General features: G+C 47.0%; 1 protein-coding gene across 4 annotated transcripts in view; it reads left to right on the plus strand.

The window, feature by feature from the left end:
* LOC137529105 (A-kinase anchor protein 17B-like) overlaps window positions 1-17,092 on the plus strand; it is a 221,502-nt gene extending 204,410 nt beyond the window's left edge. For all 4 annotated transcript variants that reach the window (XM_068251082.1, XM_068251080.1, XM_068251079.1 and 1 more), the window contains exon 5: window positions 15,318-17,092. In XM_068251082.1, coding sequence (XP_068107183.1) covers window positions 15,318-16,937 — 1,620 coding nt within the window. In that variant the 3' untranslated portion in view covers window positions 16,938-17,092. The remainder of the gene's footprint in view (window positions 1-15,317) is intronic.
* The last annotated feature ends 9,990 nt before the right edge of the window (window positions 17,093-27,082 follow it).

Raw genomic sequence — 27,082 nt, forward strand, 5'->3', positions numbered from 1 at the left:
CAAGAGGAAAAAAATATTTGAAAAAGAGCTTATAGTTTTTGAGAGAATTGATTGTAAAGTTTCAAAGGAAAAACTGTCTTTTAAACGTGGAAAATGTCATGTTTCTTTGCACAGGTAACATGCTTTTTTTCGCCATGCAGTCATAAATGTAATACAGAGAAGAGGTTCCAGGAAAAGGGACCGGTAACACTAACCCAGCACCAGCAGCAGCACACGTGATGGAACAGGAGGAGGAGGCGCAGGAGGAGAAGGCCACGCTTTTTGAGACACAACAACCCAGGCCTTGCATGAGGACAAGAAGCGTGCGGATAGCATGCTTTCTACCGCCATGCAGTCATAAATGTAATAAAGATAAGTGGTTCAATAAACAGGGACCACGCGGCAACGCTAACCCAGCAGCAGCAGACGTGATGGAACAGGAGGAGGCGCAGGAGGAGAAGGCCACGCTTTGTGAGACACAACAACCCAGGCCTTGCATGAGGACAAGAAGCGTGCGGATAGCATGCTTTGTACCGCCATGCAGTCATAAATGTAATAAAGATAAGTGGTTCAATAAACAGGGACCACGCGGCAACGCTAACCCAGCAGCAGCAGACGTGATGGAACAGGAGGAGGCGCAGGAGGAGAAGGCCACGCTTTGTGAGACACAACAACCCAGGCCTTGCATGAGGACAAGAAGCGTGCGGATAGCATGCTTTGTACCGCCATGCAGTCATAAATGTAATAAAGATAAGAGGTTCCATAAACAGGGACCGGCAACGCTAACCCAGCAGCAGCAGCAGCAGCACACGTGATGGAACAGGAGCAGGCGCAGGAGGAGAAGGCCATGCTTTTTGAGACACAACAACCCAGGCCTTGCATGAGGACAAAAAGCGTGCGGATACAGCAGCAATGCTTTTTGCCGCCATGCAGTCATAAATGTAATACAGATGAGAGGCTCAATAAACAGGGACCGGAAACGCTAAACCATCCCAGATGTTCATTGGTCATGTTACTTGGTTGGGGTCCTGGAGTGTTGCGTAGTCGTTTCCAATCCAGGATTGATTCATTTTAATTTGAGTCAGACGGTCTGCATTTTCTGTGGAGAGGCGGATACGCCGATCTGTGACGATGCCTCCGGCAGCACTGAAACAGCGTTCCGACATAACGCTGGCTGCCGGGCAAGCCAGCACCTCTATTGCGTACATTGCCAGTTCGTGCCAGGTGTCTAGCTTCGATACCCAATAGTTGAAGGGTGCAGATGGATTGTTCGACACAGCTACGTCATCTGACATGTAGTCCTTGACCATCTTCTCCAGGCGATCGGTGTTGGAGGTGGATCTGCACGCTTGCTGTTCAGTGGGCTGCTGCTGCATGGGTGTCAGAAAATTTTCCCACTCCAAGGACACTGCCAATACCATTCCCTTTTGGGCACTAGCTGCGGCTTGCGTTGTTTGCTGCCCTCCTGGTCGTCCTGGGTTTGCGGAAGTCAGTCTGTCGGCGTACAACTGGCTAGAGGAGGGGGAGGATGTCAATCTCCTCTCTAAAGTCTCCACAAGGGCCTGCTGGTATTCTTCCATTTTGACCTGTCTGACTCTTTCTTCAAGCAGTTTTGGAACATTGTGTTTGTACCGTGGATCCAGAAGGGTATAAACCCAGTAATTGGTGTTGTCCAGAATGCGCACAATGCGTGGGTCACGTTCAATGCAGTCTAGCATGAATTGAGCCATGTGTGCCAGAGTCCTACCAGAATCCTCATCATCCTCTTGTGAGCGTTGTGATAGTTGTTGTGATGCATCATAGTCTTTACCTTCCTCCTGGTCTGCTTCTGCTGACCATTCGCGCTGAATTGTGGAAGTCCAACGTGCACCGCTCTGGCCCTCGTCAGTGGTGGCATGAAATTCCTGCTCCAACTCCAGCTGTTCCTCCTCCTCTTCTTCGTCATAGCTGCTGGGGCCAGCGTTTCCTGAGGCGGATGGCCTGATGTTGGTACCATCACGCTGATCGTTTTCTCCTTCAGATTCCCCCAGTTGCATCATGACAGCTGTTTCCTTGATTTTCAACATTGACCTCTTCAGTAAACACAGCAGTGGTATGGTAATGCTGACTGAAGAGTTGTCACTGCTCACAAGCAACGTGGATTGCTCAAAATTTTGGAGGACTTGGCAGAGGTCCAACATGTTGGCCCAATCGGATCCACAGAAGCTTGGCAGCTGTCCGGATGCGCCTCGGTACTGCGCCGTCATGTACTGGACCACTGCACTCTTCTGCTCACAAAAGCGGGCTAGCATGTGCAGCGTAGAATTCCAACGCGTAGGGACATCACACAGCAAGCGATGGTGGGGGAGATTGAAGCGCTCCTGCATCTTGGCGAGTGCCCCCGAAGCAGTACTGGAATTTCTACAATGATTGGCCACTCGACGCACCTTCAACAGAAGATCGGCCACGCCTGGGTATGTCCTCAGGAACCGCTGAACTACTAGGTTCATCACGTGCGCCAGGCAAGGGATGTGTGTCAGCTTAGCCAACCTTAAAGTGCGAATGAGATTACTCCCATTATCACACACAACCATGCCCGGTTTCAGGTCCAGCGGTGCCAGCCACAAATCCGTCTGTTCCTTTATTCCCCTCCAAATTTCCTCCCCTGTGTGCTGCTTATCCCCAAGGCAGATCAGCTTCAGCAACGCTTGCTGACGCATGCCAACAGCTGTGCTGCACTGCTTCCACGATCCTACTGCTGCTGGTGCTGGGTTAGCGTTTCCGGATGAGGTACAGCTTTGAGATGCGTTGGAGGAGAAGGAGTCAGAGAGGTAGGTGCTGCTGTTGTTATCCAGTGGGAGGGACAGCGGTGCAGCTGTTTGCGGCGTGGGCAACACCCGCGCCGTAGCAGGTGAGGAATCGCTGCCAGGCTCCACAAGGTTCACCCAGTGCGCGGTAAGGGAGATGTATCGACCCTGGCCGAACGCACTCGTCCAGGTGTCAGTGGTGAGGTGAACCTTGCAGGCAACGGCATTCTTCAAGCTTCGGGTTATTTTGCTGACCACGTGCTCATGCAACTCAGGCACTGCAGAGCGCGCAAAGTGGTAGCGGCTGGGAACCACGTAACGTGGGATGGCCACTGACATCATGCCCTTGAAGCTGTTTGTCTCCACCACTCGATATGGCAGCATTTCGCAGGCCAGAAGCTTGGCTATGCTGGCTGTTACTGCCACGGGCCGGGGGTCATTTGCTGGCAATTTCCTCTTGCGCTCAAACATCTCTGACACAGACAACTGAACCGTAGCGCTGCACACGGAAGGGCTGTTGGTTGTTGTGTTTGATGAACACTGGGAGACCTCAAGAGCACTACTCCGGAAAGTGACAGTGTCAGCATCGTCTGATGTTTGTGAATGTTGTGAACCACGCAATGGCTGGGCTACTGCTGCTGCTGAGGCGGGTCTGGTGGTGAGTCTGGTGAACCCAAGGGAGGCAGTGTTGCTGGTACCCTGTCCTGCCGCGTTTGCCCAAAGAGTGGGATGTTTGGATAGCATGTGGCGGCTCATGCTGGTGGTGGAGAGGTTGTTAATACTTTTCCCCCTGCTCAGGCGGGTCTTGCACACCTTGCAAATCGCCATGGTAACATCCTCAGTGCAGTCTTCAAAGAAAGCCCAGACTTTGGAGCACCTGCCTTGCTGGCGATTTTTGTTTGCTCCTCTTTTGCCTCTCACTTGAACTTCCACGCTTGTGGTGCCTGAAATTGCGCCCGGCCTACCTTGTGGCACAAGGCGAACTCGTGCAGCAGTGGGTTCTTCAACAGACTCATCTGTGCTGCTGCTACGACGGCGATGTTCTCGTTCACAAACAAAATCTGGGTCTCTGTCCACATTGTCCATACCCTCCTCTTCCATATCCTCAAACTCGTCATATGTCATTGTGGGGGGCCGCCGCCGTGGAGTAGAGCTCCCCAGAACAACCTCTGCGCAGCTCACTCCAACGTCGTCTTCCAGAGCTTCTCGGCCGACCTCCTGCAATTGCAACCCCTCCTGCCCAACTTGCTCTGGGATTTGGGTTTCAAAGTCCTCGGACTCGCCTTGTATTTCAGTACCCGGTGCATTTCCCACAGTTAATGGTTGTGAATCCGGGCACAACATTTCTGGCTGTTCCTCCATTGACCTTTCAAAGGTGGAAGTTTGTTGGCCTGGGAATAGCTCCTGCGAATACCCCATTGTGTCCTGAGGTAATTCATCGGATTGGTTATCTGGCAGTTGTGTGCGTGGTGTCGCTGCCGGTTGTGTCAGCTTTGTGCCCACTGGCTCCTTGTAACTGGCTGAGGACTCGGACCTCGTGCGTGATGTGCTGGTGCTGCTTAACCCACTGCTGGACGCTTGAGAGGTCATCCAAGTAATTATCTGGTCCTGTTCTTTTGGATCTGTGAGGGTTGTTGTCCTGGACAACATGGGCGGTATTGAGTGGGTTTTCTTGGGTGCTCCCCTGTGGCCTGTACGTGAACCGTCAGGGGAAACACCTCTTCCCTTGCCCCTCCCTCTTTCACCGGATTTCTTCCTCATTTCACTTATCCTTAAAGTACACGCTGACTGGCAGCAGTACAGTGGCAGTACAGAAATGCTATACAGTGGTGGGTGAGCGGTGTACCACTATTGCCAGCAGCGACACAGAGCACAATGCTATACAGTGGCGGGTGAGCGGTGTACTACTGTTCCCAGCAGACACAGAGTGGCAGTAAACAATGCTATATAGTCTGGCTGAGCGGTGTACACAGAGTGGCAGTACACACAATGCTATATAGTCTGGCTGAGCGGTGTACACAGAGTGGCAGTACACACAATGCTATATAGTATGGCTGAGCCGTGTACACAGAGTGGCAGTAAACAATGCTATATAGTGTGGCTGAGCCGTGTACACAGAGTGGCAGTAAAAAATGCTATATAGTCTGGCTGAGCGGTGTACACAGAGTGGCAGTACACACAATGCTATATAGTCTGGCTGAGCGGTGTACACAGAGTGGCAGTACACACAATGCTATATAGTCTGGCTGAGCGGTGTACACAGAGTGGCAGTAAACAATGCTATATAGTCTGGCTGAGCGGTGTACACAGAGTGGCAGTAAACAATGCTATATAGTCTGGCTGAGCCGTGTACACAGAGTGGCAGTACACACAATGCTATATAGTCTGGCTGAGCGGTGTACACAGAGTGGCAGTAAACAATGCTATATAGTCTGGCTGAGCGGTGTACACAGAGTGGCAGTAAACAATGCTATATAGTCTGGCTGAGTGGTGTACACAGAGTGGCAGTAAACAATGCTATATAGTCTGGCTGAGCGGTGTACACAGAGTGGCAGTACACACAATGCTATATAGTCTGGCTGAGCGGTGTACACAGAGTGGCAGTACACACAATGCTATATAGTGTGGCTGAGCCGTGTACACAGAGTGGCAGTAAACAATGCTATATAGTGTGGCTGAGCCGTGTACACAGAGTGGCAGTACACATAATGCTATATAGTCTGGCTGAGCGGTGTACACAGAGTGGCAGTACACACAATGCTATATAGTCTGGCTGAGCTGAGCGGTGTACACAGAGTGGCAGTAAACCATGCTATATAATTCTAAAAAGAAAAAGATGGAGCGCACAATGGTGCATTACCCAAGGTGGGCTTTTATTCGCAAAAGAATATTGGTACTTACAAGATAGGAATAAAAACAACGCTTTCTCAGCGGTACAGCCACCGCTTCAACCTATGGACGATTCAGCAGCGGCGCGCTGCTGAATCGTCCATAGGTTGAAGCGGTGGCTGTACCGCTGAGAAAGCGTTGTTTTTATTCCTATCTTGTAAGTACCAATATTCTTTTGCGAATAAAAGCCCACCTTGGGTAATGCACCATTGTGCGCTCCATCTTTTTCTTTTTAGAATTGTCTTTTGCCCAGTTTATGGAGCTGCACATGGCATTGCACTGAGGAGCTAAGAAGATTTGTATATGTGAAAGAGTGTGTCTGCAGTTTCTGAAAGAGGAGCGCAAGGATCCTTTGTTTTTTAACCATGCTATATAGTCTGTCTGAGCGAGGTACACAGTGGCAGTACACACAATGCTATATAGTCTGGCTGAGCGGTGTACACAGAGTGGCAGTAAACAATGCTATATAGTCTGGCTGAGCGAGGTACACAGTGGCAGTACACACAATGCTATATAGTCTGGCTGAGCCGTGTACACAGAGTGGCAGTAAACAATGCTATATATAGTGTGGCTGAGCGAGGTACACAGTGGCAGTAAACAATGCTATATATAGTGTGGCTGAGCGAGCGGTGTACTACTGTTCCCAGCAGCGACACACAATGACTGGGGGGGACCCTGGCTAGCGTGGCTGGAGAGCGAACTACCCTGCCTGCCTACCCAAAGCTAAACCCACAGAGAAATGGCGGAGATATGACGTGGTTCGGGTATTTATTTACCCGAACCACGTGACCGTTCGGCCAATCAGAGCGCGTTCGGGTCCGAACCACGTGACCCGTTCGGCCAATCACATGCGCTCTTAGTTCGGCCATGTGGCCGAACGGTTTGGCCGAGCACCATCAGGTGTTCGGCCGAACTCGAACATCACCCGAACAGGGTGATGTTCTGCAGAACCCGAACAGTGGCGAACACTGTTCGCCCAACACTAGTGCCCACACCTACACCACCTAGTGGCTGCATGCACAACAATGCGCTCACCAGAACTGGAGCTGACCCCTCACAGACCAGCAGATATTGCTTAATGATACTCCGGTGGGCGATGGCTGCCTCATTTCTTCGCCTAATAAAATGCTCCAAACAAGTCCAACATAGTGTAAAACCATTTAATAAATGAAGATATAAAAAGTAGTGCACTTACAAATTGGTTAGATCAAATGCGCATATCAAAATATCAATCCACATGTGCTGTATGGCATCTCTTCTTGCTCTGCCTGTAGCTCGCAGGGCAGGCCCGTTTCTAGGGCCGTGCGGGGCGTGCCGCCGCCGCCCGGGGCGCTGTTGGGAGGGGGGCGCTATAATGGAGGGGGGAGCCGGAGCCGCAGGGAAGGCAGCCCGACCTCTCCCTCCCTCTCCTCTCCTGGGCGCCCTCCGTGCTCCCCCCTCAGATGCACAGCGAGCAGCCAGGAAGCGCTGTATACAACTCACCTCCCTGGCTCCAAGCGCTGCTCTCTCGCCACCTGTCTCCTCTCTCTGCATAGATGCGGATACACACGCTGCTTCCTTTTTAGCCGGAAGCAGCGTGTGTATCCGCATCTATGCAGAGAGAGGAGGCAGGCGGCGAGAGAGCAGGGCTTGGAGCCAGGCAGGTGAGGTGTAAACAGCGCTTCCTGGCTGCTCGCTCTGCATCTGAGGGGGGAGCACGGAGGGCGCCCAGGAGAGGGAGGGAGAGGTCGGGCTGCCCTCCCCGTGGCTCCGGCTCCCCCCTCCATTATAGGGGACAGCTACCTATCTAACCTACACTGGGGGCACTTACCTAATCTAACCTACACTGGGGGGCAGCTACCTAATCTAACCTACACTGGGGGGCAGCTACCTAATCTAACCTACGCTGGCTGGAGGGGCACCTACCTAATCTAACCTACGCTGGGGGGGCAGCTACCTAATCTAACCTATACTGGGGGGCACTTACCTAATCTAACCTACACGGGGGGGCAGCTACCTTTCCAACCTATACTTGGGGGCACCTACCTAATCTAACCTACGCTGGGGGGCAGCTACCTAACTAACCTATACTGGGGGGCACCTACCTAATCTAACCTACACTGGGGGGCACCTACCTTATCTAACCTACACTGGGGGTCAGCTACGTATCTAACCTATACTGGGGGCACTTATCTAACCTGTATTGGGGGCACCTAGCTAGCCTATACAGGTGGCAACTATACTGGCTACCTATATTGGAGACACCTACCTAAATAACCTATACTGATGTAGCGATGTACAGAGGCGCCAATAGGATAAAACACGATAAAAGGTTCAAAAAAATTCAGGTGGTGGACCAACCAACCCAAAACAGACTCGATGCTGTTGCTTAAATCAAACATGATTTATTCACATGTTTTTGGAGTATGTGAATAAATCGTGTTTGATTTAAGCAACAGCATCGAGTCTGTTTTGGGTTGGTTGGTCCACCACCACCACCTGAATTTTTTTAAACCTTTTATCGTGTTTTATCCTATCGGCGCCTCTGTACATCGCTACATAACCTACACTGGGGGCACCTACCTAATCTAACCTACACTGGGGGGCAGCTACCTAATCTAACCTACACTGGGGGGCAGCTACCTATCTAACCTATACTGGGGGGCACCTACCTAATCTAACATACACTGGGGGGCAGCTACCTATCTAACCTACACTGGGGGGCACCTACCTAATTTAACATACACTGGGGGGCACCTACCTAATCTAACCTATACTGGGGGGCACCTACCTAATCTAACCTACACTGGGGGGCAGCTACCTAATCTAACCTACACTGGGGGGCAGCTACCTAATCTAACCTACACTGGGGGGCAGCTACCTAATCTCACCTACACTGGGGGGCAGCTACCTAATCTCACCTACACTGGGGGGCAGCTACCTAATCTAACCTACACTGGGGGGCAGCTACCTATCTAACCTACACTGGGGGGCAGCTACCTATCTAACCTACACTGGGGGGCAGCTACCTATCTAACCTACACTGGGGGGCAGCTACCTATCTAACCTATACTGGGGGCAGCTACCTAATCTAACCTACGCTGGGGAGCAGCTACCTATCTAACCTATACTGGGGGGCACCTACCTAATCTAGCCTACACCGGGGGTCAGCTACCTATCTAACCTACACTGGGGGGTAGCTACCTATCTAACCTATACTGGGCAGTGGCGTAGCTAAGGAGCTGTGGGCCCCGATGCAAGTTTTACAATGGGGCCCCCCAAGCACTCTATACATAACAATTTATACGGCGCACCAAAATCTGCCAATGGCAACTACAGTGTCAGAGGTGCAAGAAGGGGATGGGGAACAGTGTGTTACTGATTATTACTATTCAAAGTATCTACAGAAGTCATTATTATGAGCATAGGACCAATAGAGAGCTAATTCTGTAGTTAAGGGAGGGCCCTTCGGGGCCCCTCTGGCCCAAGGGCCCCGATGCGGTCGCTACCTCTGCACCCCCTATTGCTACGCCCCTGATACTGGGGGCAGCTACCTAATCTGACCTACGCTGGGGGGCAGCTACCTATCTAACCTATACTGGTTGGCACCTACCTAATCTAATCTACACTGGGGGGCAGCTACCTATCTAACCTACACTGGGGGGCAGCTACCTATCTAACCTACACTGGGGGGCAGCTACGTATCTAACCTACACTGGGGGGCATCTACCTAATCTAACCTATACTGGGGGGCAGCTACCTATCTAACCTATACTGGGGGCACTTATCTAACCTGTATTGGGGGTACCTACCTAGCTAGCCTATACAGGTGGCAACTATACTGGCTACCTATATTGCAGGCACCTACCTAAATAACCTATACTGTGGGCACCTACCTATCTAACCTATGCTGGGGGCAACTATTCTGGCTACCTATATTAGAGGCACCCACCTAGCTAACTTGTACTGGGGCACCTACCTATCTAACTTATACCGGGGGCGCCTGCCTATCTAAGCTATACTGGGGGCAACTATACTGGCTACCTATACTGGAGGCACCTACCTGGCTAACCTATAGCGGGGGCAACTATACTGGCTCACCTATGCCTGGCTACCTATACTGGGGTACCTATTCTTGGCTACCTATACTGGGGGGACCTATACTAAGTGCAACTAGACCTGGCTAACCTATACTGAGGGCACCCATACCTTGCTCGGGGAGGTGGGAGGGGGGGCGCAATTTTTACACCCTTGCCCTGGGTGCATTTTAGCCTAGAAACTGCACTGTCGCAGGGGCAGGAGTTAAACGACCAAGCAGGGATGATGGCTTGACATGTGAACAAACAGTTGTCAGAATGTTGTAAATGCAAAATGCAGTCAGGCAGCAGTTTGGCAACAGTGCTGGAAGGGCTGGTGCACACCAGAGCGGTTTCTAAAGTGTTTGCAGGGGAAAACTGCTTGGCTGATGAAAGTGAATGGGATGGTGCACACCAGAGCGGTTCATTTTTTCAACAAACGCAAGCTCAGGGGCTGCAGCATTTTTTTTTAGATTTCTGAGGCGTTTCTGCCGTTTCAGTATAGGAAAGTGGAAAAACGCTCTGAAAAACGCTAGATCAGAGCAGTTTTCCAGGCGTTTTTGTTACAGAAGATGTTCAGTAACAGCTTTTACTGTAACAATATTTGTAATCTGCTACACAAAAAACACTAGGCATGTTTAGAAAACCTCTCTAAGCATGCCTAGAATCGCTCTGAAATCTGCTTCAAAAACCTAGCGTTCTGCAGATCTGCTAGAGGTTTTAGGTGTACACTAGGCCTTACTCTGATAGGCAAGGGTTCAGCAATAAAGCAGGCTCTCAGACAGGCATAGGTGTGCAGCAAGACAGGTTATTGGACAGGCAAGAGTTTGGCAGCTAAACGGGTTCTCCGACAGGCGTAGGTTGGCAACAGAGTGGGCAGTCATACAAAGCAGACGTCGACAACAGATCAGGTAGTCAGACAGGCCAGGATCAACATCAGCAGGAACAGGCAGACTCTAGATTAGGTCACTGGAGAAACTCCCACACACAGACAAACTGCAGCCCTGGTGAGTGGTTCTCCTCGAGCTTAAATTGCCGCTTTGGGGCAGAATACGTGTACACACCTCATGTTTGTCTATGTATAAATGTTTGTCCGCATGCTGTTTCAGCACAAAGACTTGCGCTGATACGTAGAACATGAATGTGCACATCCATTCATGTCCCCACATATAGGAACACGGTTGGACATGCTGGAGCACCTATAGGCACCCATGTGTGCCAACTACCAGACCCAGGCAGGTAAGTGACTGTGACACTGACACACATTTTCCTTAATTTGTATTGACCATGACCAGTAACATTTTCCAGCCTGCTTTATAAATATCATTGTAGCAATTATAATGTCCAGCATTCCGGTAAAAAGAAAAAAAAAAAAAAAAGAACTTTCTTGGGCAATTAGGAGGGGGGTTGCTGTGCAAGTCCTGTGAAATAAATGTTTAGTCTTTAAATCTAACTTTTGCCAAAGCCTTTGTAGTGTTAAAATGGAGCACAGAAGAGTTAGAACTTTTGAAAAGCTTTTATTGCTGCCTTTGTTTCTGGTAGTGACCTTCACCTTCCTTTTCTGTGGAGTCATTGTTAATAGAAAGCCAGTGGATCTTACCAACAGTAACACATGCAGCAATAGAAGACTAATAAATACAGTATGGTTTATTCCCCAACATTAATGGCAGTGGCTGGATATTGTAATGGTTAAGGGTAATGGCTCTGCCTTTGACACTGACAACTAGAGATGGCCTGAACGGTTCCCGGCGAACTTCCTTGGTTTGCGATCGCGGCGAACCGGGAACTTTTCCAGAAGTTCGGTTCGCCCCATCGTGCATCATGAGGGTCAACGTTGACCCTCTACATCTCAGTCAGCAGGCACATTGTAGCCAATTAGGCTACACTCCCTCCTGGAGCCCCACCCCCCTTATAAAAGGCAGGCAGTGGACTCACTCGTGTGCCTGCAGTAATTAGTGAAGGGATAGCTGCTGCAGACTCTCATAGGGAAAGCTTAGTTAGGTTCTTGTAGGCTTATTAGCTTGCTCCTGGCTGATAGTTATTGCTAAAAAAAAGCACCCCTCAACAGCTCTTTTGAGAGCTAATCTTGTTCTTGTGATCATCTTTTTTTTTTTTTTTTTTTTTTGTGTGTTTAGTCCACTTGCATTATACACAGCCCTGTCAGTCAGTGTCACTGTGCCTGTCTGTGTGTGACAGGTGCACATGTAATACCCATCACTGCATATACCTACTACCTGTTGTTCAATTCAGTGCACCCACCTACCTACGTGAGCACACGCAGTGTGATATACCACACTGTGCATACCTGTTAACTGCACCTGTGTGACTGACCGCACATTGTATTAGTCAAGTCAGTGCATACCTTTCACTTCATCCCCCCAATATGGACAAAACAAAAGGCAGAGGCAGGCCACCTGGCAGGTCTGTTCGAGGTCACGCTGTTGTGATTTCGTGTGGCCCGAGACCAAAGTACAGTGTTCAGAGGAAGGCACGAGCCATCAACCCCCAATATTGTCAGGACGTTGTTGACTATTTAACACAGAACACCTCATCTTTCTCAGCTTCCGCACGGAAGCGTGACATATCTTCTTCCTCTTGCTCTGATTCTGGCACCCCACTTAACACTCAGTCGGCCGCCACCACCAAAGTGCCATCACCCCAGGGCTCAGCGGTGTGGAAATTTTTTGTGTCTGCCTCAGATGAGAGCAATGCCATCTGTACTATCTGCCACTGAAAATTGAGCCGTGGAAAGAACAAGACCCGCGTAGGGACAACTACCTTACGAAGGCACATGATTACAAAGCACAAACTGCAATGGGATGACCACCTGAGGGAAAGCAGCACACAAAAGCAATTCCACACACCGCAGTGGAAGATATGCAATTATTTCTCAAAAAAAGGCGGTACCCAAACTGTACCGTGATGTTGAAAGGCAAGTGGTGTCATCTCTGGCACACAGCATTGGGTCAAGGGACCATCTGACCACGTGGTCTGCAAAGCACGGTCAGGCCTACTCGAAGACTATGTCCGTCCTCACACACAGCATCTCTGCCTGCACGCCGTGTGACTGCCTGCCCCAAGACTAAGTCGCTCCCCACACAGCATCTCTGCCTGCAGGCCGCTTGACTGCCTTCTCCGATACCACCAACAGCGTCCAGGACTCCAGGCGGATTCCTGAATTTTTAAGGCCGCTGCTAGCAGCGGCCGCTATAATAATTTTTCTGGTGCATGTACATGCCGGCCTAATTTTTCTGGCTGCACTGCGGCTGCAAAAACAAAAGGCATGTACATTTGGCAATTCCCCTTCATGATCATTACCTTGCCGCGGTGAAGGGGCTTGCGTATCACAATGAAGCAATGATCGCCGGCTATATGAGTGTCTTTGGGGAGGGGGGGGGGGCACACCCAAGATAATAAGGTCGTTGCTTCATTGTGGACAGACCAAATTTGATCAGCTGGACAGTCACTGTTCTGTCATTCAGCTACCTCAGCCCGGCGACCATATGGGCTTGAAAACCGCCACGGCCTGCACTCTTGCCATGGTGCGCACCAGTCCAGCACGGCCGTTACTACACAAACAGCTGTTTGCGGTCCGTTACACAGTGAGTTTGGTGTGTCAGTGTGAAGCAGTACTCTAATTACACTCCCTGATTGATGTATACACATGTAAGATGTTTTAAAGCACTTTAGGCCTGCAATTTAGCATTCAATGTGATTTTGGCCCTTAAAACACTGCTTTGCGTCAAATCCAGATTTTTTTCCCGGGACTTTTGTCGTCTATCCCACTCCGCCATGCCCCCCGCCAGGTATTAGACCCTTTGAAGCATCTTTTCCATCACTTTTGTGGCCAGCATAAATGTTTCTAGTTTTCCAAGTTCTCCTCCCCATTGAAGTCTATTGCGGTTCGCGAAAGTTCGTGCAAACCCGGTTCGCAAACTGAAAATTGGAGGTTCGGGCCATCTCTACTGACAACCTGGGTACGAATCTTGGCTCTTTCTGTTCAGTAAGCCAGCACCTATTCAGTAGGAGACCTTGGGCAACACTCCCTAACGCTGCTACTGCCTATAGAGCACATCCTAGTGGCTTGAGCTCTGGCGCTTTGAGTCCGCCAGGAGAAAAAGCGTGATATAAATGTTCTGTGTGTTGTCTAATGTATTTAAAAAAGAAAAAAGGGTAAAAAAAAGTATTGTGCTACTACCTGCGTGGTCATTAGAGAGTCATTCACTTGAAGGAAATCTCATTAAAGTACACCTGAATTGGCACCCCTGTAATCCTTCAGGTCCCTTTTGTGTCCTCTGGGTCCCTTCCATTGTATCACTGTTCCCTCTGAAACAACTCCAGTTGCAGCTACTGTGCATGCGTGGTCCCATCTGTTATGCAGGAGAACCGAGGCACCAAAAGGATAAAGGGAAGCTAAATGAGCTTAAAAAAACAAATTCTTGGTAAATAGAGGAGGTAGTGGTGGACTTACCTCCTCCAAGTAGACACACAACGACTGTAGTAAAGACAGTCAATATATTTTATTTATGAACTCCAAATATGCAACGCGTTTCGCTGGTTTGATCCCGCTTCATCAGGCAATAACGGAGCAATAGCATATGTGGTCAGTAGAACAGCCAGGCACCTCTGTCTAAGACTAAGTCAGTCCCCACACACAGCATCTCTGCCTGCACACCGTGTGACTGCCTGCCCCAAGACTAAGTCGCTCCCCACACAGCATCTCTGCTTGCAGGCCGCTTGACTGCCTTCTCCGCCACCACCTCTGGGTCTCTTCCATTGTATCACTGTTCCCTCTGAAACATTTGCAACTGGAACTCCAGTTGCAGCTACCATGCATGCGTGGTCCCATATGTGTACCTCCTTGATCATGCTCTTGACAACGGGAGCACAATTGAGGAGGCACATGGATGGAACTGCGCATGTGCATTAGCCACGACTGGCAGAAATGGGGGTTGTTGGAAAGATGCACAGGCCAACATCCGGTCATACAATTTGCACTGTATTCTGCAGAATGTTCTTAACTGGAGAGATCTTAAACAATGCATTCATATAACTTGTACTGAAATCTAGAGTGAGTTTATTCCATGAAGTTTCAATTTGTAGAAGTTGGCTACGTCCACTTTGTGTAGACTATGTAGATTTTAAAGTAGAATTCTGTGAGCCCTCTCAGGACTATCTTATGGGGAGAAAAGGTAATGCATCCTCCAGTCTTCTCTGCTTCTCTTTTCTTCACTGGATTCCTTATTACCCAGCACTGCTGTCACCACACTGAATATCCAGCAGTGTCCTTTTCCTAAATGGCTGTTAGCCCCACCTATCTGTATGCATCTCAGTGTTAAAGTACTAGGACTGCTTTATTTTGACATGGGCACTGCCCAATTTCCCAAGTGGTGGTGACTGAAAGGAACAGATGGAAAGGCTGGATGGAGACACTCTCTTCAGGCTTTGCTGCTGGATCAGGTAAGAGGGAACCTGTAAATGCAGAAGAGAAGCTGCAGGGATTGGAGGTGGCCTTCCTTTCTACCTACAAGAAGTTTTTCATTTCTGCCTGGGGATAGGCTTTAAATAATTTTTATGCTAATCTGTTTATATTCTTTTGTCTTCAAAGGATCTGGTACAAGTGAATAGACTTGAAGAGGAGCAAATGAACTGTGAATTTGAACTTGAAGAGGCGGACATGAAAGGTGAACGTGAAGCAGTTCTCAGTGACTTTTCTGTGTCCACCTATTCCGAGAATAGCAAAGTGATGTCCCCACATGTATCAGATGTGCAAAGTGTACATGAGACAGAAAAGGCTGTTAAGCGACATGTGAAAATTAAAAAGTGCAAAGATGCTGAGGCACATGAAAAACATGATGTTCAAGAACTAAATTCACATAGAGATAAAACTTGCCAAGCCTGGAGCTATAAAAAGGAGTGCCCATTGTTTGAAGGTGAAGATGAAATGCAAGATCTACCAGAGCACTATTATGACCATAACATATTTAAATTGTCACATCTTCAGGAGGCTTTTAATAATGGACGTCTGAAAAAGCGCAAAATTTATGAAACTGAGGAGTTTATTAATTATCTGTTAAATCACTACCATTATCCTGAGTATGCCAGAGTATTTCTGGAAACTGATGAGTGTCCTATCAAAACAATGGGCCCGAGATTGGTTCTGTGGAAGGGAAACAGCTTTCAAATAAAGCTACACAACCTCAGTGGACATTTTTCAGAGATGAACTTTATCCCTGAGTTAGAGGAGGAAACTGAAGACGACAGTGGTAGGTGGGAGGAGATAATACAGGAGGAACCAAACGACCACTCGCAGAACAATCTTGTTTGCAGAGAAACTGCTAATGAACCTCAAAAAATACTAACTGAAAGAGAACATGAGGTACAAATAAAAATCATAAAGCCTCGCTTGCCAAAGAGTTGTGAAGTTGAGTGTCAAAAAACTCGAGTTGTTGAGGACGACTGCCCAAGCTCAGAAACAAACAGTGAACTAAGGAAGGTGTTGGAAGAAATAAGTAGCACTTCAGAATATTTCAGTGAGGAATTTAGTGAAACCTCAGGTAAACGCCTGAAAATCAAGCGAGCATCCAGGAAGCAAAGAAAACTTAAGCAACTTAAAAAGCTGAAACAATACAGTGCTTCTGGTCACAGTCAGGTGTGCCACCATAAGGACATACTAGGTCATTTGTTGCAGTCTTACTTCAAGAAACGTTCAAAATGTAAGTTACCAAAGGTCTGCCAAAGGAAAGCCACCTTTCACCACCAATGTGACTCTGAAACAAGTGAGTCGGATTCAGACACAGAGGTTGAGGTTCAAAGAACATACAAAAGAAAAAGGTCAAAATTAAAGAATCGTGCCTTCTGCCTTGAAGAGAAAAACTGTAAAAAGGAATTGTGCTGTAGCTCAGACAGTGAAATCAGCTTGGCTGTTCCTCCCCCACAAAAGAGAAATTTGTGGCATCACCTGCACAATGGGAAGCTGAAAATCAAGAAACACAAGGCAGCGCATATCAATGGGAAAACCAAGAAACCTTGGGATTATTGCTTTGCGGAAGATGTCTCGGATTCCCTTGAGCAGGAGGAGGAGTCCTGGATTGGTGAAGAAACTCAGAGTAGCCTTAGTCTGAGCTCTAGTCTTCAAACCGCAGAGACTGAGCAATATGACATTGGTTCAAAGCCATCCTGCACAAAAAACTGGGCTTGGGATCGCCATTTCCAAGTTGATTTATAGAAACATAAATTGGACTGTGTGACAGTAGCTAATTCTTAGCTATTGTTTGTTTTACCTTTAGTGCCTCTTTGCTGTGTCTTACTAGAGAAAATCGTTGCATACACAATGTGGAAATATCAGACTAGTTTCTTCTCATTACAGATCTTTGTAAATAAAGCACATATATTTTCAATTGACTTACAAAAGTAAAGTATGTTTCATTTGTGGTGGTGTAGAATTTATGCAAACTGCAAAAGTTAGGGATTTTATTGCAATCTGCAATTTCAAAACTCTACAGCATTATTTTTCAGGAACTGGGAATTTGCAAGTCTTGTAGCATTAAGTCCCCTGATGTTCATTGAAATAATCAAAAATCTGTCCATATCGCTAACCGTGTACTATATTATGTTTACAGTAGAGCTATATGGACACTTAGCACTGCCCACTTTTCTTCACAAAGCCACCTTCCAGCATCTCTACAACTCCTGCTAACTCCACTAGTCCACTAGTTAGCAGCCACTTTATCCATTCACAGGCTTGGGCTCTTCCTGGTTTCTGATGACCTAAGCAATCTGTGATTGGTGGAGGCAAAGGATGTGAGAAAGGAGTTCTGTTCCATGACAACACAGACACTGTTTTCCTTTAGATGACTCCATAATTTAACAAAATTGCACGTTCTCTTGGTTCTGCTTACTGCTAAACATAGTTACATAGTTATTTGGGTTGAAAAAAGACATACGTTCATCGAGTTCAACCAGAGACAAAGTACAACACCAGTCTGCTCCCTCATATATCCCTGTTGATCCAGAGGAAGGCGAAAATCCTTACAAGGCATGGTCCAATTAGCCCCAAAAGGGAAAAAATTCCTTCCCGACTCCAGATGGCAATCAGATAAAATCCCTGGATCAACATCACTGGGCATTACCTAGTAAATCTTGCTTGAGATTCAAAAATGTAGACTGCAAACTCATTATTTATTTGTGAATTCTGCTCCATTACTACTTTTGGATCCTTCTGACACTGTACTGTACTTTGTACCTGTAGCAACAAACTCTGTAAGCTTTATAATTGGGATGACACGTCATCCCATGCTGTACATTTTCCGATGTGTTGGCTAGAGGCCCGAACCATACTTTCTTCATGATGCACACTTAGAGGACTAGTTAGAATGTGACAACAAAACACCACTGTATACTTTGTTCGGATTTGCTGTACATCCCAGTGCTTCACAGAAAAAAATGTTTGCCCTGTTCATATTCATAGAACACCACAATTTTTTTTTGTTTTCTTTGCAAAGACAATATCAATGTTACGTGCAGGGATGTGTTGTTGTTTTTTTTTTTTTTTTGTACAGTCATGGTTACTCTGTTGGTTAGGCCATTTCACACAATATTTGTCAACATTATGGACCTGGCTGGACTTGACTGGCCAATAAGAAGATGGGAAAATATCTTTCTTCCTCATTTTAAAAGCCACATAAAGACGGCCCTATCAACAGCCCTTCTCTCCACAAAGTCAATATCTTCACATAGTGCCATTTACTGGAAGGAGTTGAAGAAGGTCCCCATCTTAGAAGATACATCTAGTAGACAGCTGAAAGGGCTTTGCTGAGTAAACAAAGGGGAAAAAGAAAGAAAGTAGAAGAAAGAAGTGGAGGATGTGGTACCAGAGGAAGGTCTATTTAAGGAGGTGATATATACTTTTATTCTGTTTTATTACCTTTCATTTTTCAGCCCAAATGCCTGCCAGATACCATAATGAGGATGATACTATTTGATTCAGGGCTGCATTAGGAGAATACAGATAAGAAACAAAAAAAAATTACTCATTAGTTGATATTCAAAAACATAATAGGAATGTAGATCAACTTTAAGGACTTTGCTCCTACCTGGTTGAATAAATGCTGCAGTGTTTGTAAACTTTGTATTTATATGATGCATTTGCCCTGTTGTACAATAAATTGTTAGTACATTCTCTGTAATGTAACTTTCCTAAACCTAAAACAAGCAATCTCTAATTCGGCCTGCGATTAAGCTGCAGCAGTAGAAAAAATTTGCCAGGGGCAATCAGAACCTGCCAAAAGGGATTTAGGCCCATTTTACACGTAACACATCACATCGCAGTACTTCCCCCCCCCCGTCGCGGCTTGTCGCAATGGCCATTAAAGTCTGAGATATGCCACACTGTTTGCGATGCGACGCGTAGCAACGGAAGTGCTCCTGGCGCCACATAAGTAATACACAACCTGCAGTGCATTACCCTGTGACTCCCGAAAGTGCACTGGAAGTCATCTGTTAATTTTGTTTTGGGTTTTTTTTTCGTGGCTATAATGCACACTGTGACTTTTTCAACTGAGGTGTGATCATTCCACATCGCACCATTACCGCGGTAATGTAAAAGGACCCTGAAAGTTCATAGCCTCCTATCCAAATCTACCATCTCTTTTTTATGTCTCAAAGTTTTTATTGAGCATTTTTAATAAATTTTACATACACATCGGATAACATAAGGGAAGGAAGGTGAAGCTCATATAATACCGAAATTAGTGTACAGGGTGGTCATACATAACAGATTGATCATATAGCTTGAAAGTACTGAAAACTTCTATTCCTAGATTGCCCCGAGTACATATACAATTAGGGAGAACAGACTATACAAAGGGTAACGGGGAGGGGTTCGGTCTAGGCCAACGAGCCCAGTGATGATCAGGGGGGGGGGGGGTGTAGGGAAATTGTAATTATAAGGGGGTAAATGTACCTCAGAGGGTTAAACCCGACTGTCTGGGGTATGCTATGGTAGTGGAAGGGTGTAGGTTCCGGCCTGGGGAAAAAAAAAAAGAAAAAAAAAAAGAAAAAAAAAAAAAAGGGGTGGGTGGGGGGGAGAAGGCCGGTGTAGGAGAGAGCTTAGGAGGTCAGCACAAGCAGTGAGCTAGACCTCTGCTATTTCAGAGGTAATGTGAACTGGGGGTAGGGATGTAGCAGAGAAGAAGAGAGGTAGAAGAAGAAGCAAAGGAAGAGAAGAAGAGAGGAAAAAAGGCAAGATAGAAAAGAGAAAGGGGTCCAGCTCATAGCCTGGTTATCAATGTTTCCTCCATGTTTGGGTGCTCCAGTTGCAACCAAGGTTCCCATATTTTTTCGAAGGAGTTATGGGTGTCCCGAAGGATACTTGTAAGTTTTTCATTAACCATATAGGAGTCCATTCTGGTCTTGACTTCCTCAAAGCTGACCGAAGGTTTTTTCCAACTATTTGCTATGGTCATTGTAGCCGCCGAGAAGACTAAGGAAGCTAATTTGTTTTGTTTGGCCGTCAATATCTCTATTTTTGCATGTAGTAGGGCTTGCCAAGGATTTTTGGGGATTGTCTTGTGAAACAGAGTGGATAACATTTTAAAAACACGGTTCCAAAATCTAATGAGGCGGGGGCAGGACCACCAGATATGCATCATATCCCCGATCACTCTACATCCCCGAAAACAAAAAGGATTGGCTGAGGGGAAGACCTTAGTAATTCTGGCTGGAACCAGATACCACCTAGTCAGAACTTTATATGCCGATTCTATCGTGTGTAGGTTATTGGAGCATTTAGAAATTCTCCCCCAAATGTCCAGCCAGTCCTCTCTGTCCCTGGTTTCTGCCAAGTCGGATTCCCATCTTGACACATACATATGCTGAATAGGGGTTCGGGGGCGAGTTTGGAGGGCGTAGACAGAGGAAATGAGGCCCTTCGAATTGGGGCAGATGTTCTCGAAGGGGGTGAGATTGAGCGGGAGGTCCCTGTCTTTTAAAAGTGTATTGATCCAGTGTCGCAGTTGGAGGTATCGGAAGAACTCCGTTTTAGGAATTTGTTTTGTTTCCTGGAGTTCGGACCACGAGCACACGCCTCTTGGAGAGAGAAGATGGTCCACATGGGTCAGGCCATGGTCCGACCACCAGGAAAATGATGCTGGGCTGTCTAAACCAGGACGGAAAAGGGGATTTCCCGTAAGAGGTGCTAGTGGTAGATGTGGGGATTGTAAGTTGGCTGAATAGCGTGTGGAGTCCCAAACTTGGAGATTGTGTTTCAAAGGGGGGCTCATGGTTGAGGTTCGTAGTTTAGAAGGGAGCCAAAGTAGGGTGCTAGGTAGGAGGGGTGCACACTCAGGGATTTCTAGGAATACCCACAAAGGGGTGTCCTGTGATTGGAAAAGCCGAGTGAGTTGGCTGATAACCGCTGCTTTATAGTAGGAGCTAATGTGTGGGACGCTGAGGCCACCGTCCAATCTATGTGCAAACATGGTTGATTTACGAACTCGAGGACCTTTACGGCCCCAAATAAAGGTCATAATCCTGCTCTGGAATATACCCAAATAGTGGTCAGGGACCTTAACTGGAAGGGTTCGGAAGTAGTATAAAAGTTTGGGTAAGTATGACATTCTGATGGAGTTAATTTTACCAAGCCAGGAAAGGGGATGGGTTGACCATTTAGTGGTTAAAGCCGATAGGGATTTGAGGAGTGGGGGGTAGTTAGCTGCGAAGAGGGAGGAATATGAGGGCGTTAGAGTTATGCCCAAGTAGGGGAGTGTGTGCACCCATTGGAAAGGGCTTGTCTCTTTAAGAGCTTCATAGCCCTTTGGGTCTACTGAGATGTTCATTGCTTTAGACTTTGCTACGTTAATGTGGAGGCCTGAAATTTTAGCGAAATTATTGAAGGCGTTTAGTGCATTGGGTATAGAGATAAGGGGTTGGGTGAGGAATAAGAGGGTGTCATCTGCGAACATTAGTATCTTATGATCAATGCCCGCTTTTTCCACTCCTTTAATGTCTATGTTGTCCCTGAGGTTTCTAGCAAATGGTTCCAATGCTAAGATAAAAAGTAGGGGAGACAGGGGGCACCCCTGTCTCGTCCCTCTATTGATAGGGAAACTTTCGGAGTTGTGCCCGAAGTAGCGTACAAAGGCTGAGGGGTGGGAGTAGATACCTTCTATCCAATTTAAAAATTTAGAGTCGAGACCCCATCTGCTGAGGGTGGATTTTAAATAGGCCCAGGAGAGCGTGTCGAACGCTTTGAAAATATCGAGTGACAATGCCACTCCGGGAATTTTGTGATGTTGTAGATGATGGATTAAGAGTATAGCCCTCCTGGTGGCATCTTCAGCTTGTCTACCTGGGACGAATCCCACTTGGTCCCTATGGATGAGGGTGGGGAGAACTGTGCTCAACCTCAGGGCTAAGATTTTCCCAAGGAGCTTAAAGTCTATATTAATTAGAGAGATGGGGCGGAATTGGTGGGCACTAAGGCACTCCTGATCTTCTTTGGGGATCATGGAGATTTGTGCTCTGAGCATGTTCTGAGGGGGGAGCTTGCCTTCCCTGATCTCGTTATAGCATTTGGCTAGGGTTGGCGCTATTAATTCTGAGGTCTTTTTATAATATTGAGCTGAGAAGCCGTCGGGCCCGGGGGCTTTGTTAACTTTCAGCGTTTTGATAGCTGCTTGAACTTCAGTGATTGTAATCGGGGCGCTTAGCCGGTCTGCTGAATCTGGTGAAAGGCTAGGGAGGGAAGTTTGGTCTAGGAAGGCTGCAATGTCTTGTTCCGAGGCTTCAGATGGGTTAGAGTAAAGGCCGGTGAGAAACTTGGCAAATATGTCTACAATTTTACGAGGGTTGGCCGTGGCCTGGCCCAGATGGTCACGAATTTTGAGTATAGTAGAGTGAAGAGGCCGGTTTTTTAGGGACCTAGCTAGAAGGGCAAGGGGTTTGTTGGCATTGTAGTAGAACATCTGCCTCCGCCACCTCATCTGCCTCTCAACTTTATCTGTGAGGAGTAGATCCAATTCTGTACGTGTTTTGTCTCTAATCAATCTATTGATGCGTGTAGGGGTTTGTTTCCATTCCTGATCAGCCTTGTCTAGCTTGAAAGTTAGTTCCTCTATTTTAGAGTTCCTCTGGCGTTTGAGCATACTTGCCTGACCAATCAGGAAGCCTCTAATTGTCGCCTTGTGCGCTTCCCATAAAGTCAATGTGGAGGATACAGATCCATCATTGTCTTCAAAGTATTCCTTAATTCTACCCTTCAGAAGGTCTAGGAAGTCTTCCCTGGTCAGTAAAGAATCATTTAGCTGCCAAAGGAACTCTCTGCAACGAGGGAGCATGGGTGAGAAACAGATTGAAATAGGGGAATGGTCTGACCAGGAGGTATTGTGAATTTTCGCAGCAGGAACTAGATGCAAGCACTGTTGCTGGACAAAGATATGGTCGATGCGGCTTAAACTGTTATGAGCATGCGAATAGAAGGTGAAGTCTCGTACTGTGGGATGGAGATCCCGCCAGGCGTCTATGAAGCCGTGTTTTTCCAGCAATAGCTTAATCTTAGCGCCTTGAATGTCGGAAGGGTCGGCTGAGGAGTTGGAGTCATGACTTCTTTGTCTATCGATTTTGGGGTTCAGTGTAGCATTTGTGTCACCAGTGACTATTATCATGCCGCTACCATGCTGATTTAATACTTTTAGGAAATGGGAGTAGAAATTGGATTGATGGGCATTTGGGGCGTAGTAGGTTGCTAGTGTAATGTCTTGATCATATAATGTGCCTGTAATTATAAGGTATCTGCCGGTGGGGTCCGCTATTTGTTTATTGCAAATAAAGGGAAGATTTTTCCTAATCACTATTAGGACCCCTCGGACTTTAGTCCGGGCGCAAGCGAAAAATGAAGTAGGAAAATGTCTACTCAAATACTTTGGACATGACGAGGAGGATAGTCTGGTCTCCTGCAGGCAGACCAGATCTGCTTGGCAAGATTTGTAGTAATTAAATGCTTTAGATCTCTTCTGGGGAACACCAAAGCCTTGGACATTGTGTGAGAATATCTTAAGAGTGTGAGCGGTCATGGAGGATGGGGAGGTATGTTTGCATAAGGGAACCAGGCTACGAGACTACCATCTCTTTTTTGAAGAGTATTGAAAATTGCAGATGCCAATGCCACTATTCTAGGTTGTGGCTTTAGCAGGAAAAGTGCAATAGTAAAGTGTGCATTATTAAAAAAAAAAAAAAAGTTTGTTTTGAATAGAAGCGAAAGGCCCAGGAGCACCGATCACGACAAGGAATACGTTCAATGTGTGCCTCGGTCGCACCCTTGTACCACGGGGTCACATCAGTAAAACTCTACAGAAGACCGGCACCACGATGAAGTAGTATAGCTCTAATACTTTATTCGCTCGTGCAGTGAAAGCAACAAACTTTGTTTTTTTACTGCATGAGCTAATAAAGTATTAGAGCTATAATACTTCATCGTGGTGCCGGTCTTCTGTGGAGTTTTAGTTTGAATAACCTTAAAAGGGAAGCAAAGGGATTTTGGCTTCTTACTGTTCTATGTAACCACTTGATAGCTTTTGTCCTCACTTTCTCTGTCTGGAGAACCTCATGGCTTTAATATGAGCTGTGATGGTCCTGGGACCATGAATTAGGGGGCAGCTTTTAAAATTCGAGAGACTTTCTCCCATTATTCAAGTGATGTCTATGGTTTTGTTGGAAAATTATCCACCTTTTTGTGTCAGCACTAGAACTGTAATACATTTTCTTATATGGGAAACGCATGGCATTTTAAACCCCAAAGATCTTTTAAACCCCTCCCACGTTATCCAAAAGTAAAACATTTTTTTTTCTGTGGGGTTGGGTTTACTTTCTTACTTGTTCAATGCAATATAACATGCTGCACCTACTTCATCCAGCAAAAGGTAATTTATATTCAAACCAGGAAAAAAATAAACAGTGGCCCATAGCAACCAATTAAAGGATGCTGTGTCACTTTTTTGTAAAAATAACAAAAGGAAAAATTAAGAGTGGTGATTCTAAGGGCCGGTAAACCGTGGCATTTGCCACATTCTCTGCATTCCCATTGTGTGAGCAAATGGGGCTGTGCACACTATAGCAGTTAGGCAGCACTCAGGCGAGGACTGGCCAGGGGGGAAGGGGGGCCGCATTTCATTCAGTCATTTAGGGCTGGTCCAATGCCTGGTGTATTCAGGTTTGTTGTTGTAAGGCAATGTGAAACTTTAGACTAGCTGATAAAAGTGCAATTAGAGGGCAGGCAAGCTGGTAAATATACACAGCATGATGCAGAGCTTGCCTGGAGGGTCCATGGTCAAAAATCTGTCTGGTCTCTCCCCATTGTTATGACTGCATGTTTGGATAAGGTGTTAAACAAGTTGAAAAGTTTTTGACAGTCCCTAGACTCCAGGAGGGCTGCTTTCTGACTTGCGCGTGAGACTGGCAGTGACAGGAGTCCGATTACAGGCAAGTAGTCTCTGTCTGATGTGGGACTGCAATACAGATAGGGCTTGATTCACAAAAGAGTGCTGTTAGCACGGCCGTTTTCACGTTTGCGTGTGATCGTGAATTTTCGCGTGCGAACGCGAATTTTCGTGCGAAATCATTATCGTTTCCGCGTGCAACCGATTATGATTCCGCACGAAAATTTGCGCGAAAACGGCTGTGCTAACAGTTAGCACTCTTTTGTGAATCAAGCCCATAAGCTCTCTGTTCCATCTCAGGCTATTCTCAGTCTCTCCACTCCTCTCTCTGGGCTAGCGCAATGCCAAAACCGCAATAGCAATCGCTAGCAATTTGCAAGTGCGATTTTGTGAAGCAAATTCAGAGCGATTTTTGAATGAATTGCTCTGAATAATGCTTCATGCAGCGTGTTTGCGATTCTGAAAAAAATCACACTGCTGCTGTGAGAACACCCTCATAGGGTAACATTAGCCAAGCGCTTTTCAAATCGCTCTTGGTGTGCACCAGCCCTCCCTCATTCACCTTTGTTTCCCTCTTCCCCTAGTGCTGGGTGTCTGTGTCTTCTTGTGTCATACAGTAGAGTGACCATATTTTTGTGGGTCCAACCTGGGACGGGGAGGGGGGCGGGGGGGGGGGGCGGCGCGCGTGCGCGCCGCGTCGAAAAGTGGGGAGGACTGAGCGCGCAGCGGCGAAGACTGGGGGGCCGCGCCGAAAAAATGGGTGTGGCCATGACATTGTATGGGCGGAGCTAACGTAATGATGTAACAGCGAGGCATAAGAAAGCAGTGTTTACGCCATGATGTGGACAAACGAGACTTTGCATCATGGGTGTGCAGAAACTGTGTGGTGCTAATAGTATACCGTAACCACAAAGCAGCAAACATAGCCATCTATGACCATTAAATAATAAATGTAGTAACAGTTACCCCGGACACCAGAAAATAAACGCAATAGGCAACATGTCAGCACAAAATAACCGCAATGCGGGCAACATGTCGGTACAAAATAAACGCAATGCGGGCAAACATTTCACCAGAAAAACGCACTGCGGGCAAACATTTCGCTAGAAAAGAAACGCACTGCGGGCAAACATTTCGCTAGAAAAGAAACAATGCGGGCAAACATTTCACCAGAAAAGAAACGCACTGCGGGCAAACATTTCGCTAGAAAAGAAACAATGCGGGCAAACATTTCACCAGAAAAGAAACGCAATGCGGGCAAACATTTAGCTAGAAAAGAAACGCACTGCGGGCAAACATTTCGCTAGAAAAGAAACAATGCGGGCAAACATTTCACCAGAAAAGAAACGCAATGCGGGCAAACATTTTGCTAGAAAAGAAACAATGCGCGCAAACATTTCACCAGAAAAGAAACGCAATGCGGGCAAACATTTCGCTAGAAAAGAAACAATGCAGGCAAACATTTCCCCAGAAAAGAAACGCAATGCGGGCAAACATTTCACCAGAAAAGAAACAATGCGGGCAAACATTTCGCTAGAAAAGAAACAATGCGGGCAAACATTTCACCAGAAAAGAAACGCAATGCGGGCAAACATTTCGCTAGAAAAGAAACAATGCGGGCAAACATTTCACCAGAAAAGAAACAATGCGGGCAAACATTTCGCTAGAAAAGAAACAATGCGGGCAAACCTTTCGCTAGAAAAGAAACGCAATGCGGGCAAACATTTCGCTAGAAAAGAAACAATGCGGGCAAACATTTCACCAGAAAAGAAACAATGCGGGCAAACATTTCGCTAGAAAAGAAACAATGTGGGCAAACATTTCGCTAGAAAAGAAACGCAATGCGGGCAAACATTTCGCTAGAAAAGAAACAATGCGGGCAAACATTTCACCTGGAAAAGAAACCTAATGCGGGCAAACATTTCACCTGGAAAAGAAA

The sequence above is a fragment of the Hyperolius riggenbachi genome, chromosome 8, assembly GCF_040937935.1.
Source record: "Hyperolius riggenbachi isolate aHypRig1 chromosome 8, aHypRig1.pri, whole genome shotgun sequence".
In the NCBI taxonomy this organism is placed as follows: Eukaryota; Metazoa; Chordata; class Amphibia; order Anura; family Hyperoliidae; genus Hyperolius; species Hyperolius riggenbachi.